The sequence below is a fragment of the Nannospalax galili genome, unplaced genomic scaffold, assembly GCF_000622305.1.
Source record: "Nannospalax galili isolate Female #2095 unplaced genomic scaffold, S.galili_v1.0 scaffold485, whole genome shotgun sequence".
Classification (NCBI taxonomy): Eukaryota; Metazoa; Chordata; class Mammalia; order Rodentia; family Spalacidae; genus Nannospalax; species Nannospalax galili.
Genome location: NW_008354534.1, coordinates 4,167,729 through 4,182,765, shown reverse-complemented (window position 1 = coordinate 4,182,765; position 15,037 = coordinate 4,167,729). Strand labels below are relative to the sequence as shown.

At 41.0% G+C, this 15,037-nt stretch overlaps 2 protein-coding genes and 1 non-coding gene across 19 annotated transcripts in view; 2 read left to right on the top strand and 1 right to left on the bottom strand.

The window, feature by feature from the left end:
* The window catches only part of Erc2 (ELKS/RAB6-interacting/CAST family member 2), a 1,070,830-nt gene that overhangs the window by 101,916 nt on the left and 953,877 nt on the right, over positions 1 to 15,037 (top strand). The gene's annotated exons all lie outside the window — the stretch shown is intronic.
* On the top strand, positions 4,446 to 4,847 carry LOC103749033 (cytochrome c oxidase subunit 7C, mitochondrial). Its single transcript, XM_008851838.3, has one exon. The coding sequence runs from the start codon at positions 4,541 to 4,543 to the stop codon at positions 4,730 to 4,732; it is 192 nt and encodes a 63-aa protein (XP_008850060.1). The 5' UTR covers positions 4,446 to 4,540; the 3' UTR covers positions 4,733 to 4,847.
* Positions 10,309 to 10,442, bottom strand: LOC115067483. Its single transcript, XR_003846896.1, has one exon. It is a non-coding gene; the product is annotated as a small nucleolar RNA SNORA42/SNORA80 family (small nucleolar RNA).

Here is a 15,037-nt window from a genome sequence, read left to right as displayed (position 1 = left end):
TTGAAGGTATTACTCATTTCCCTGTGTTTTGGGATTCAATTTTGTGCTGTGTTTTCTTTAAAGTTTGATATAGCTTATTGCTTGCTGATCCTGGACTTTCAGTCAACAGGCTTGTGTTTTATTTAGGATAGAATTAAAGGACCAAGCTTGATGGGCAGAGCACTTCCTAGTTACTCAGTTCATACATTCACTTGTTCCATACATTTATAAGCTTTCTCTAAGCACTAGTAACTTTCTTTCCTGTAGGGATAGGGGGTGAAAATGACATACTTAATCCTTGGTTTCAAGAGCTAATAGTTTAGTCTGCTAATTTGAAAATGACATACTTAATCCTTGGTTTCAAGAGCTGATAGTTTAGTCTGCTAATTCCCAAATAGATGGTTATTTAAATAAGGAATTATTGATTGTGTTAAGTGATAATGGAAAGAGGTGTTTGGCAGTCATTCAGAACCTTACTGTGCAGGACTTGGGGAAGGTTCTCCTAAGGGAGTAACTTTCAACTCTGATATAAATGTTGGCTAAGGCCACTTTGATAGGGAGGGTTGGGAGTATAGAACGTTCTAGGTTAAGGAATAGCAAGTGTGAAGACCTTGCGGGAGGAAGCAATTGAGTAGAAGATGCTAGAAAAAATTCTGTGCTAGAAAGAGCCCAAAGGAGGCCATTTTAGGTGAGACTAACCAGGGGTGGAGGGGCAAATCAGGCAGGACTTTCTAGGCTATTGTAGTGGGTTCGGATTGTATTTGCCTGGTATATTCTTTTAATGGCCAGTAAAGAGAATATAGAAAAGAGTGATAATTAGGAAGCCTTGTTCACTGAGATCCTTTTGCACACAAGGATTGCCTTCACTAGAAGTCATTTTCCACTGAATTCTGTGTAAAAGTCAGGTCTTCCAGTGAGACTTGGAGGTAAACATTCAAAGATATACTTAGTTCAACTGAAAGCTTCTTAATTCTTCCCCATCCTGAATTGGTTTTGAAAGAGAACCTTTTCCTATGATGAATTATAGTACAATGGGCAGAGGAGTAGAGAGAGGTTAGGAGTTCCCAGAACATTTGGGCAAAATGTGGACCCTGTTCACCTCCCTATAGAAGCAAGAATATTGAGGCATTGTATACAAGAACCCACTTTCTTTCTTAAATGTCCTGTGCAAAGTCCCCAAGAGACAGATATGGGAAGCTTTAGTTGGGAACAAATATCATATTGAAGTAAATATTCCATAAAGTTGAGCTGGGCATAGTGGTGCATGATTTTAATCCCAGAACTCAGGAGGCAGAGGCAGGCAGAGCTCTGTGAGTTTGTGGCTAGCCTGGTCTACATAGCAAGTTCCAGGTCAGCCAGGGCTACATAGTGAGATTCCTGCCCCCCGCCAAATCTATGAAGTTGACTTCATTCATGATGGAGAACTGAAGATGTAACAGGTATTTTCATAGGTAAGGGCCAGAAAACATTGTAAAGGAAATAAAACTGGTGATGATAGGAAGCAGAGAGTCAGCTGGAAGTGGGGTGAGGCTGTGACTGTGAAAGCCTGCCCCTAGTGACACACTTCTTCCAGCAAGGTTACAACCCAACCTAACCTCCCCAAATGGTGCCACCACCTGGGGACCAGGTGTTCAACTACCTGAGCCTGTGGGGGACACGTCTTCTTCAAATCACCACAGTACCTCAGAGTTGATGTGAAGGTATTCTCCAACTAAATGATTGATAAAGTATAAAAAAATCTAGACAAATGTTAAGCATTAGCATTATTTTTTTAAATTTGAGTCCAAAGATGCTCCCTTGGTAAAGATTCTTAATAAAAATCGTATGATTGGTGACCACCTGACATTCACTTTACTCTGGTTTGATGCACACTAGCTTGCTCAGGCATGGCACCAGGTGTGTCACTGTCAGCATGGGGTTGGAGAACATGGAAGTACAAGAAGATCATCTTACTACTGGGACTCTGTCACAAGTTTAGCCTTCACTCATGATTTCCTGCATAATATCCTGAGGCAAACCAATTTTAAATGTGTTTGCTTTCAGTAAATCACTATGATGGTTTATACTAGCACATTGAACTAGAATCCATATGAGCAGGTTTTGAATTTGCATTTCCTTTTTTTCTATTTTAATGCGAATGCCTGGTTGTGCTCCATTGTCAAGCTGTGTGCACGGGAACATGGTTAGTCCAGGGTATCAGTTATTACCAAAGCAATTTTAGGGACTTTCCTATGTGCTTCCTTGTTGGTAAGACAGCACAAGTATTTATATTGTAAAATGATGTGGAGCTTGATCTTTAGAGGTCAGAACCACCAACTAATAATATATACAGATTTTATGTGTAGACAGGAGGGTTTTTTTTATCATTCTGTTTTACTATATAGAAACAAACTGAATAAATAAAATCTCCTTCTCCTCTTCCCCCTCCTCTTCCCCTCCTCTTCCTCCTCCTCTTCATCCTCCTCCTCCTCTTCTTGTTCTTCGAAAGGGGTGGGTAAAAAGTAGGGAGAGAAAAGAAAAGAAGGGAGAGAAGTAGTTGAGAGTCGACCTTTAATTTGCAGCCATCATCTGTAGTAATCCCTCACAGTTGCCTTATCTATCTTCATCAATACCTGCTTCTCTGTTAGTTTTGTCTATGTCCTTATCTGTTGGTTCTTCTCCTTAGTCTGTCGTGCTGTGATGTAGTTCTGCACTGGGGTGACCACTTCCACCGTTGTCAAAGACTCGGAATGCCTCTTGGATTTCTTTTTAGCTCTGTCCCTCAGTTTTCTAGCCATCATAGTCGAGAATTCTGGGAAGTCGATGGTGCCATTCATTCCCATCAGCCTCTGCTTTGTTTGATCATATCCTTTAGTTCAGCCTCCCGTGACTTTTAACCTAGTGGACTTTTGACAGGCCCAAATTCCTTTATGGTGATGGTGCCATCACCATCTTTATTGAATAGGGAGAAAGCTTCCTTGAATTCAGTATGGAATTCGGATTCATCATCTGCCCAGCCTTGGTGTGAGTGAGGAAGAGCAGAGCCGGCGAGGTAACTGCACCAGTGCAGGGCTGTGACTGCTGGTGCCTTTGCACTGCTGATGTGCTGGGTGTGCTGCGTAGCAGTCACTGCTCGTGCCACTGCCCGACAGTCTTGTTTGTTTTGTCACTGAGGAGGGGGTGTAGTCAGTGGTGCTTTTTGAAAGCTGTGACCAGGCAATTTGGATAGAGTGACACTGGCCTCAGTCCACAGCACATCATGAAGCTCAGACTTCTGCTCCTCATGGTAGTCTTTCAGTGGAGAATAATCTGCAGTGTTGCTATGATATGAGGGAACTTCTTTAGAATCTACTTTTGGGACGTCTCCCATGGGTGAGACTGAAGTTGTTGAAGACATGCTGTAATCTAAATGTTCACCTAGATTCTCATTTAATTTCCCAGACATCCTTTGAGATGAGAGCCAGAGCCATTATCCACATTTAACTGATGAAGAAGCGAAAGCTCAGGGGTCATTCTGACATAGTGTGAGTCATTTTTGGAAACTGAAGCCGATGTTCTAAGTTCAGGTCATTTTCTCCACAGCACATTGCCCATAGCTCTGTTAGGCTGTCAAAGTACAGCTTTAAGTGAGCTCCTCCGACCTTATGTGGGACTCTTATTAGGGCTTCCTGTTAATTTTGGATGTGTTGACCCAAATCATCAGCTAAGCCAACCCCTTCATAAGGCCAGGTCAGTAAACTCTTGGTTATATGATTTATGAGCTAGCATCTTCATTTTTAAAAGTTTTATTTTAAATTCTATGTTTTGCGTGGATATGTGTGGGTATGTGCACATGTGTGTGGGTGCCTGTGGAGGTCAGAGGTGTCAGATCCCTTGGAGCTGGAGTTAGAGGAGGTTGTGAACTTTCCTCCAAAGAGGAGTGCACACTCAGAAATGATGAACCATTTCTCCAGCCCCACAAAATAGCTTATTCTTAACAAAGCCAAAAAGAACTTAAGAATCTTCATACTGGTGAAAACATGCCTCTGTTCTTTTCTCTTGTTTTTTACTGGTGTGTCAATAGATCACCTTGGTGAAAAATAGTGCACTGTCATTCCCTGCTTGGGTCCTGATGTTAGACATCATTAGTCAGTTATGAGACTTTCCTAGTCAATATAGTTTTGACTTCACAAAACTAGGTACTGGTGAACTCTAAGTACCAGGCTGCCGATTCCTACCATTTCCTCTTTTGCGTCTCACTGTTAGAATACCTTATAACATTCTTACCACTCAGTTGTTTTGGTAGGTGGTAAGGGGTATGACCTAGAATTAGTTTAGTTTTAAAAGCAAGCTATGAGAAGAAAGTGAGTTGGTTGTAATCTTTCCCCCAAAAATTCAGTGGGAGAATTTCCAGGACACTGAGTGGTGCCTCTGTGCAGGGTGAGCTATACTTGGTGGGAAAGCTAAAGAAAAAGCTTATTAAAAATGATGGCTCGGGGTTTTGCGTATAGGGTAGCAAGGTCGAGAGGAAAAGGAGAGTGGCGGTAAGGCCATTTCTACTACGGTAGGTGTCTGCACCCGTCGCAGAGCTTCCAGCAGCGCCATGTTGGGCCAGAGCGTCAGGAGGTTCGCCACCTCCGTGGTCCGCCGCAGCCACTATGAGGAGGGTCCCGGGAAGAATTTGCCGTTTTCAGTGGAAAACAAGTGGCGGTTACTGGCTATGATGACTTTGTTCTTTGGATCTGGATTTGCTGCACCTTTCTTTATAGTTAGGCACCAACTACTTAAGAAATAAGGATGTTTTACTTCATTTAACAGATATGAAGAATGTTTAAGAGGTACAGTCTGAGATGTGGATTAAACTCTTGAACTCATACCAGATATAATTGTAAATAAACTAATGATGTGAACAACAACAACAAAAAAATGATGGCTCATCAGGGTAACCTGTCCTGTTGAGAGACATTGTGAGGATAGGGTTATTAGTTTTTCATTGTAAAAGACTTTATTCTGTATTTGAATTCAACATGGTCTTGTATTTTCTTTCCTGTCACTGGTTTAGAATGAAAAGAGAATCATTAACTGAGATGATTTTTTCATTATTAAGATATCAGCCCTATTTTTGGCTTCTCTTCAGAGTCAGCTGTACATTTAGCCACCAAAATTAAGCAACTTTTGTAAAACGGGCTTTATATAGTTGTTGGTAGTTGCTGTTGTTAACTTCCTCTTCTTGGCTTCCATAGGGATGGACCTCGTCTTTTGAAATCTGGACAGGGCAGATTTCTGCAGGTTTCTTAAAAGGAAGCTAAAGATTCTGAAACTTTCTTTACCCAGAAATGGGCATCTATGGGTTTTCAGCCATGGGTTATTGATTTGGGGAATTTACTTTAATCAAAACATATTTTATTTATTATTATTTTTTACTTTGTATGTATGAGTCTATTGCCTGCATGTTTGTACGTGCACCCGTTGTGTAATGCCCTTAGAGGTCAGATGAGTGTTGGATCCCCTGGAACTGGAGTTGTGGATGGTTATTAGCTGCCATATGAGTGCTGGGAATTGAACCTGGGTCTTTTGCAAGAGCAGCTAGTGCTTTTAACTGCTGAGTCATCTCTCCAGCCCCTCTTTTAATTTTTTCAAAGATTTATTTTTATTTATGTGTATGTGTCTGTGTGAGTATATGCCATGTGTGTGCAGGTGCCCACAGAGGCCAGATAAAGGTATCAGATTTCCTGGAGCTGGAGTTATAGGTGCTTGTGAGTCGCTTGATGTGGGTCCTGGGGACTGAGAACTCTGGTCCTCTGGAAAAGCAGCAAGCATTTTTACCTGCTAAGCCATTTTTCCAGCTCTGAGGATTTCCTTTAAAGCAGCAAAACTGAAGAATAGATAGGGTGAAATAGTGGGACCAGACAGTGACATTACTTAGTACCCCTACCAACTGTGACTGCATTCAGCTGGAGAAGCGATAGGCAGACTCCCCTGAGAACACAAGTGTGTCTCTAGTTAATCTTCTTCCTGGGACATTGTTCTTTCTGTGGCACTCCTCCTGAGGTGGGAGTTGTAGGACCACACATGGATCTTGTCGGCTGGTGTATGTGGGATGGTGTATTAATTTTCAGGTGGCCTTTCTCATTCTCATGCCGTTGCCAGGAGCCCTGAGAGGTATGCTTGCGGTTCATGAGATTCTGAGCACTGTTCAATCCTGTTCCTTCTGTGTCCCTGATGCTTAGCATTAGAAAATCTGCAGATCATTCCATAGTAAGGCCTAGTTTTGTCTGCATCTGCTCTTTTTTTTCTATGAAATCTGACTCTTGTCTTGTTGATGAGAATGGTTTCTCTTGCATTTGTTAACTGAACTTGGTATGCTTCCTTCCTCCTGGTTACTAGATGCCTTCTGTGATAAATTTTGTCCACAGATATTAAATATAAATAAATAGCTACTGTTTAATTGTTTTATATTTTCTGCTCTTCCTATTTTTTAATAGTGTGGTCAAATGACCAGAGTATGCTATATTTTGTTCATCTTTACAAGAATGAATTCTTACAAGAAGAGTTCTATAATAAATGAGTTCACTATGTTGTGCTCTGTCTCCTAATATTCTGAATGCTCTATAATTTTCCTAAAATCCTCTTCCCGGTTATAATTCCTCTACAGAAATTGGAAATGTAATTCATATTTTTGTTTAACAGTTAATACATTCCAATTTTATTCAGTTGATACCTCACACAGGGTATTGGGATGTTCCCAGTGATTAGGGTCTGGGCCAGGTGTTTCCAAACTTTTGACCTCTTATTCAGAGTTGAAATAAAAGTGCAGATTTGTACAAGTAGCAGGATAATTTCATACAAAGGAAAGCAATAGAACAGGTTAAATACAGTGTTGAGAGTGACACATGAATAAAAGTGTTTAAGGGCTCCGGGTTATTGTTCGGGTTTTTTTTTTTAATGGAGTCTAAAGGAAGGAGAATAGATGTGAGTGTATAACCTGCACCAAATGGAGTCCTAAGCTGCTAAACTGTTCTCTATGGTTGCCTGCTTTGGGGGTTCGAGAATAATGAGGACTTAAGCTTCCTGTCGATGGACAGGGGAGATTAGATAGGTATGTGATTGATACACCTGATATATGCCAAAACTATGTTGTGGGTAGAACACCAAGAGGATGTAGAATAAGGAAAGGAATTATGGGAGGCCCAGTGGAAGAGGTCGCACTTGGAATTGCCTTGGGAAGACTAGACTTTAAGCTTAAGAGCTATGCTACTGTATCACAGTGCTGAGCATCACCTACATAGTGCTCCGGAGAGACTGATTATGAAAATGATGGGCTGGGATCATGTAAAAATGGGTATGTGTAAAAATGAAATTACAAAGATCTTACTTAAAGGGAGTGGAGGGGAGCATAATAGAAGATAAAAACAGGAATCACCTGTGAGAATTGTGACTCTACAAATGTGTATGAAAGGAGTGATCTGTTAGCTCCAGCTTTCCTCACATACCAGATTATTGTAGTCTCAGGCATGGAGTCATTGTTGAAAGTGAGAGTGAGAGATGGTAATGTGAGACTTGCTTTGTCCTCTTATCCAATCATGTCTCCTCAGCACTGATGCCTTGGTCATACACATCTTGCAAAAGAGACAGAGGGTGATTATATTCTCCTTTGAAATGGAATTTAATTACCCCTACCTCTGTTAAGGTGGTGAGAAGGGCTCACCCAGAGAGGCCATGGAATCTCCTCATCATTTAAGACACTTCAGAGGCTCAGATACATTAGCAGAGGTGACAGTGTTGTTATGGTGAAGGTATCTGCCTGACCTAATCCCAGGTTTCACAGATACAAACGGCAGATAATTTGAACAGTCAAATAAACAAGGAGGAACAGCAGAGAGGAACTCTCCAGGACTGTCCACTGCTGGTTTTATTGATATGTTAATTTTAGAATATTTAAAAAATCTGCATTGCACAGGTTAGAGAAACAGAACACTCATGTGATGACAAGAATTAGACACTGTGTGTGTGTGTGTGTGTGTGTGTGTGTGTGTGTGTGTATCAGATCCTTGAATAAAACAAATGGCTAGACACTTTCATAATAATTTTAGTTCATAACATGTTTACATTTTCAAAGCTAACCCAACATTTCAACTGTCTATATTCTATTCTTACTAGAGGTAAAATTTGAATATAACTTTAAGATACATAATAAATTCTTAGAGGTTAATGATCTTTTTGTATGGTAGCTATTTTACTATAGCATAGTTTTGATAAATTTTGAATACTGTATTTTCATATACCCTAATATGCCTTATTTCTCACTGTCAATGATTAGACCATATCTCCTTGTCTTGACAGTAAGTTCTAGTCAGATAAATTGTTTGGTCCAACTTTAGCTTCTAACGTGACTAACACATTGCTGGGCCCAGATCTAAGGGACATCTGTGACAGGAGAACCCCTGAGAATTGCTAGCCCCAGAGAGCTTTTTGCTGTCAACAAAAGGCTCAGGCCCTGTTGTGACTACTTTTATATCTTATTCATATTGGAGAAAAGAACTTTTGATATGCCTGTTTAAAAATTTTTATTTTTAAATTTATGTGCATGATTGTTTTGCTTGCATATATGTAAGTACACCCATGAATGCAATGCCTGTGGAAGCCAAAAGAGGGCATTGGATCCCCTGAAACTGGAGTTAAGGACAGTTGTTAGCCACCATGTGGATGCTGGGAACCAAACCCAGACCCTCTGCAAGAGCAGCCAGTGCTCTTAACCACTGAGCCATCTCTCCAGCCCCTATGCTTTTTTTTTAAAAAATGCTTAAAACCATACATTTGCTTTATAGCTGGCATTATACTATGCACATTTGTCTTTGTTTCTTTGCAGTCTAGCAGTTTATCATTTTAAGGAGCAGTTTCTGCCCTGTCTTAATGGTATCTAATTGCTTTCAGAGTCACATGTTAATGTTTTTCTAACTTGGACAGCCAATAACGGGATGAAGTCTGGACCCATCCCAAGCCCAGCTTATTGTCAAAAACACTGGAGGAACTTCAAAAGGAAAATATAAAACAAAAATCAACAAAAGCCAAACAGCAACAAAACCCAACTGTATAGCCACTGATTTAGAATATTTATGCCAGAGCCTATAGTTTCAAAAGTTTTCCTATTGGGCAGAGTGTGGTGGTGTATGCCTTTGATCCTAGTGCTCTGGTGGCAGAGGCAGCAGAGCTCTGTGAGATCCAGGCTAACCTGGTCTACATAAGTAAGTGCCAGGCCAGCTGGGGCTACAGGGAGACCTTATCTCAACAAAACAAAAAGCCAAAATAAGAAAAAAAAATCTCCTGAGGGATTGGGGGACCATGATGGTTGGGAAACTTGGGGATAATTCTGTGATCCATTTCTTCCTATCAAAACAGTAGAAAAGTGTAGGGGATACCTACATTATTTGTTGGAGAGTCTGATATCATGATCAAGGTTTTTGGAAAGAGTTCTGTTATTGGTTAGTGATGTCTTCCCTGGCATATGTAGGGGGTTGTAGCCTGGTGTCTTCATTCTGTGTCCTCACAGGGTGAGTGGAGTAGGCATCTCTCTAGCCCCTCTTTAGTAGTGACTAATCACATTTTTTACAGTAGTAAACTAATCCCATTTGTCACAGCTCTGAGTTCTTGATCTAACTCATTTCCCTAAGTTCTACCTCCTAATCACATTGGTGATTAGGTTTTCAGTGTAAGAATTTTGAGGGCACCAACATTCACACTGCAGAAGGATGGCAGTCAGAGTTGGTGCAGAAGCTGAGCTCAAGGCTCTTAGGGCTGGGGAGCATCTACGATCCTTCTGAGCTACATAGCTTCCCACCCTCCCTTTCATCTCCCCACATCCTCTTCTCATGTCTTCTTGTTAATCCTCACTGTCAACGTCACTGGATTTGGAACCACCTAGGAGACATGCCTGTGTGTGTGTCTTTGAAGGTGTTTCCAGCTAGGTGTAACAGAGGAGGAAAGACCCACCCTGATGGTTGGTGGTTCCATTCCATAAGCTGGGGTCCTAGACTGAGTATTTTTAAAAAAGGAGAAAGTGAACAGCATCAGCATTTGTGTCTCTGTTTTCCTACTGGGGAAGCACTGTGATCAGCAGCCTCAGGCTGCTGGCCCCACAGCTAGAGCCAGTCTTTTTACCACACATTCCCCAGCATGGTGGACTTAAGCTGGTCCAAAATAAGCCCTTCCTTAAGGGCTTTTTCTCAGGTATTTTTGTCACAGCAATGAGAAAATTAACTAACACATTTTCCTCCCTCTGCCCTGCTGTCCCTCCCTCCCTTCCATCTCCACACTAAGAATCATCTACTTCTTAATGTTTTCTGCAAAGGCCCATACATTTTTTTTTTTTCCCACTGTGTGACCCGCTTCAGTGCCGGCAGCCTACAGGCAGAGGCCAGGCAATGGTTCAGAGGCACAGTTTGCTCTAGCATGGGACACTATGAGAGGCCCAGGGTGACAAGCCTGCCATAAATCCAAACCCATGCTTGGCCCATACATTTTTAAAAACAATAAATTGGTCTGAACACAAATGCTCCTTTTCCTACTGGGATGGAATAAAGGCATTAAACAAATCACACAATACTTTAAAAAATATTGACCATGAGGTAACAAACATACTCCTCAGTTTCCTCTGAAAACACTCTGCATGTGCTCATTAGAATATTGGCTTACTATAAGCTTGACATTGTCAAATCAGTCACTGTACAATGTTCAGTGTTTGAAATGTGCTTCCTGATTCATCAGCTGTGTTTAGTTAAACTTACATTCTCTGGTTTTGGCCTTGGGGACTGATGGGTGAGAAAAGAAAAGACACACACACAGGGGTTTTCTTTTCTTCTGTGGCTGTCCCAGTTCCTAGGTGGTTTCAGAGGGATTGTAGGTGTAAATTGGCCTAGTTTTGTTGTCAGTTATCATTTAAGATAATTTTGAATTGTTTAACAGGGAGATCATAAGTAATTTTCACCTACTAAAATAGGGCATAATAATAAGCTTCTGTTTCCCATGTGTTTAATATTTCAAGATCAAATCAATAACTTGTAGCAGTTGGAACTTTTGCTTTATTTGTGAGATTTATATTTTTAGTCACCTCCCATTTTATATCAAAGTTGATATATTGATAGCTTAATTCCTTATAAAACGTATTTGTGGCTTTTAATTTCAGTCAGTTGGATGTCTGCTTTGAGGGCCTGAGGTCTTGTTCTCCATAAGCTCATATTCAGGCTATAAGCTTTTACTTGTTCACTCATACCCTGCCTATTTTCTAAAAGGTAATTAGCCATGAAAACATGGATTTGAGCTAAAAGAATCCAGGCAGAAAAGGGAAGGAAAGGGTAGCTGTTGAGGGAGGTCAACTAGAGAGGAGTGCTATAGTTAAGTGGGAAAGCCCACAGATTCCTAGACTTTTGGGTTTCTTACCTTGCAAAGACAATTTTAATGCTGTTCTGTCAGACTGTTGTGAACAATGTTTGTGAAACGCTCAATATAGGGGTTCTCAACTAGAGACAATTTTGCCATCCATGGAGACATTTAACCCAGGGCCTCATGTATGCTGGGCAAGCACTCTTCCACTGAGCTACAGTCCTAGCCCTCTGGAGCTACTTATATTGCTGTGCTTGTTGGGGGTAGAGGGTGTTGTCATTTATTGGGTGATGAACACCCTACAATGCCCAGGACAGCTTCCATAACCATTATTTGACCACAGATGCTAATAGTGTGGAATTTGAACTTAGCACATATGTGGTCTGTTGCCAGAGTTCTCTCTGGGTCTCTTGTGCTATCAGGCAAACCATATAACATATCTTTATGTACATTTATTATTATCGTGGGGGGTGACTTACAAAGAAATGAACACCCAATGCCTAGCTCAGTGCTCAGCTCCGTTCTGATCCCGCCATACCCGATCACACCGGTGGCATGCCCATAGTCACTGCTAGCTTTCGCCCATGCCTCAGGGGCCAGCCGTCTCACCGCAGTTCTGTAAATACCACTGCTGGCAATGCGGGTGAGACTCTGGCCATCTCTTCTCCACGTCCAGCCACGTGTTCCCCGTAAGTCCGCCCACGCCCGACGCCCTGTATTCCTCTTGGCTCTGGGCTCCCCTCCCAGAAGATGAAGCCATAAGCCCCTCCTTCCTTGGCTAACTCTCCATAGTCAACTCTCCACAGCAGGCCCCGCCTCTTGGAGGAACCAGGACCCTTGGGGAACACATGGCCCAAACCAAACACCAAAGATACATTAGTTTTCCTCATCATCACCTTCAGCATGATTCTCACCATCAACTGCTGATATAGAACTGTCGAACTCATCGCTAGTTCTGGTTTTCCTTTTGAATGTGTACCCTACCCTCTTCCCCTTCTCTTCCTGCCTTGTAGGTGAGTTTATCTCTGTACCTCAATCTTAGATTTCTGTCCAGTATTTCAAATATATATATATGTATTTATTTTTTTCTTCATGTATATCTTTATATCAGACTAAGATTGCTTGACCATCTATTTCTTGTACGTCAAATTTTTTCTCTATTATCGAATTAGTGTACTTCTAGAGTCAGTGTTGGGAATGAAACCCAAACAGTGCTACATTCTTGACATGTGACATTAAGCAACTCAATTTATTTTCTGTGCCTCAGTTTTCTTGTTTGTGAAATGGAGACTAGTCATGTACCTTCTCACAGAGCTGTTGTGAGCATTAAAAGAAACGAGCTATGGAAAACTCCTGGCACAGTGCTGGCACCAAGAAGGTGCTCAATGCATGTCATTTCCTGACTAAACAGAGGTTGCACTGAGGCACTTTCCTTTTGTAAAAAAACCATTAGCTGGGCTTGGATTTAAATCCATGAGAGATGAGTTACCTTGATTAGTAATCAATAACACAGGTCTTTTCAGTACTGCTGACTACTACAGCCACAAGCTACATGTGGCTACTAAGCTTTGGACCGTGGGATATCCGAATTGGGATGTGCTTAACTGGGTCATCCACATTTAAAAGACTTGGCAAAACAAAAAGATTCTAGTGTCTCAGTAATTTTCAGTACTGATTTTATCTTGAGGTGACATTATTTTTGATATATTGGATTAAATAAAATATATTATTAAAATTAATTTTAACCTATTGTTTTTAGTGGTCTTTAAATGTGGCTGCTAGAGCCTGTGGTTACATGTGTGACCTGAATTATATTTATATCACACTGTGCAAGGCTAATCTAAGAGGCAGACTCCTTGAATGGCGGCACATCTCCCACATCAGTATCCCTGAATGGTTTCTGACACACTCATGACAAGGCAGGGTAGGAGTAAGTCTCTGAGCCCAATATATCTGGCTTTTTTGTTGACTCTATTAGATACTTTTTTCCATTGCTGTGACAATACATCTGACAAAAGTAACTTAAGGAAGGTTTATTGTGACTTACAGCTGAGGGTCAAGTCTACTATACAGGAGAAGCTGCCCTAGCTCTGGTGGTGAGAGGATGAGTGAGGAAGCGGTAAGTTGCAGGCTGCTGCTCCGCTCACTTTCTCCTTTTTATTCAGCCTGGGCCCCCGCGCCCATGACACGGTGCGGTGCTCCTTGCATTAGGAGTGGACCTTCCCTCCTCAGTTAAACCTCTCTGAAAACACCCTTTCAGACATGCTCAGAGGAGTGTTGCCTAATGATCCCATAGTCCACCAAGTTGACAAGTTTAACCATTACAGTGACCTTCTAAACTGAGGACATGTGGGTGACTTTGAGCTCTCTTTGGAACTTGAACTTTTATGGGGGAAATACTGTTTCTCTGTGTAAATCTAGAGTTAACTCTGGAAAATTCATTTCAGGCGGCTGCCTTTGTTTCTAAAATGGAAGGTATTGAATAGCTTCTTGATAGGGTTGTTCTTTGAGTCCAGTGACTCAATAAAAATATGAAGCTCTCTCTCATACTTGCAAAATCGCCTCTGTTCAGTTGATTGCATTTGAGGCGGCATTGTTGTTGCTTGGATGCTCCAATATGTTCTACAGACCGGAGCTAATGGTACTGCACAAATGAAAAGAGCCTCATGTGGTTCTTTTTAATACAATATTTTCTTCCACTTGATGCCTTTTTTTGAGACCTAATGTGTGAAGTGATTAATTTTATTTACAGATAGAAGTCAATTGTGACTGTTTGCATAATGTTGCTCCGCAGGTGTTGATCTCTTAATTTGTATTTCAGAGTTTCTACATGGTGCTTCAGAATTCAGTTGCCAAATTTATAAATTAATAAGTGAGATAACATCTATTATAAATAAGACTAAACTTGGAAGCTTATGTCAGCCATCTCAAGATTATAAAATTGTGAGGCTGGAGAGATGGCTCAGCAGTTAAGAATACTGACTGCTCTTGGAGAGGACCTGGGTTCAGTTCTCAATACCCACATGGCAGCTAACAACCATCTGTAATACCAGTTCCAGGGGATCTGACATCCTCTTCTGACCTCTGCGGACAGTGCATGACATGGGTACACTTATATACATCAGGCAATATACTCATACGGATAAAAATAATAAATAAAATATTAAAAAAAATTTTAAAATTACAAACTTATAAAAACAAACCATGTAGGCCCTAAAAGATCTGTCTTGGTGTGTGTGGTCTTGGGTATTCCTTTCTTTACATTGTAGACATTGTGCAGACAAGTCTGTGTGCAGATAAATACAGCAAAGAAATATAAAGGATCGTAGTAGTCCAGCTAATAGTGTTCGCCGATTGTTTTCATGTGCTCCTTTTTGTTTCATTTTCTGTGCATATTTCTTATAGAACTGAGATGGATTAGTAGCTTATACAATGGCTTATCTCTCTCATACTGTGTGAAGGCATTATACCAGAAAATGAAGATACAGTAACTGAAATTGACATTGGTACAGTTCTCTAAGAGAAATTGGACAGTGAGAAGTTCACTTATACTCAGGATGTTAAGGGATTTGGTGGGGAATGTGGGATGCTATGTGAGCACTGAAATGCCATCATTTCATAGGCACATCTCTCCTCAGAAAAGCTCAGTTGATCTGTTGCCTCTTGAATCATATTATAGAAACAGCCTCCTGCTTATTTTGACTTATTATTGCACCTTTTT

Coding starts and splice junctions, on each gene's coding strand:
- LOC103749033 (XM_008851838.3), top strand. CDS start 4,541: ATGTTGGGCCAGAGCGTCAGGAGGTTCGCCACCTCCGTGGTCCGCCGC.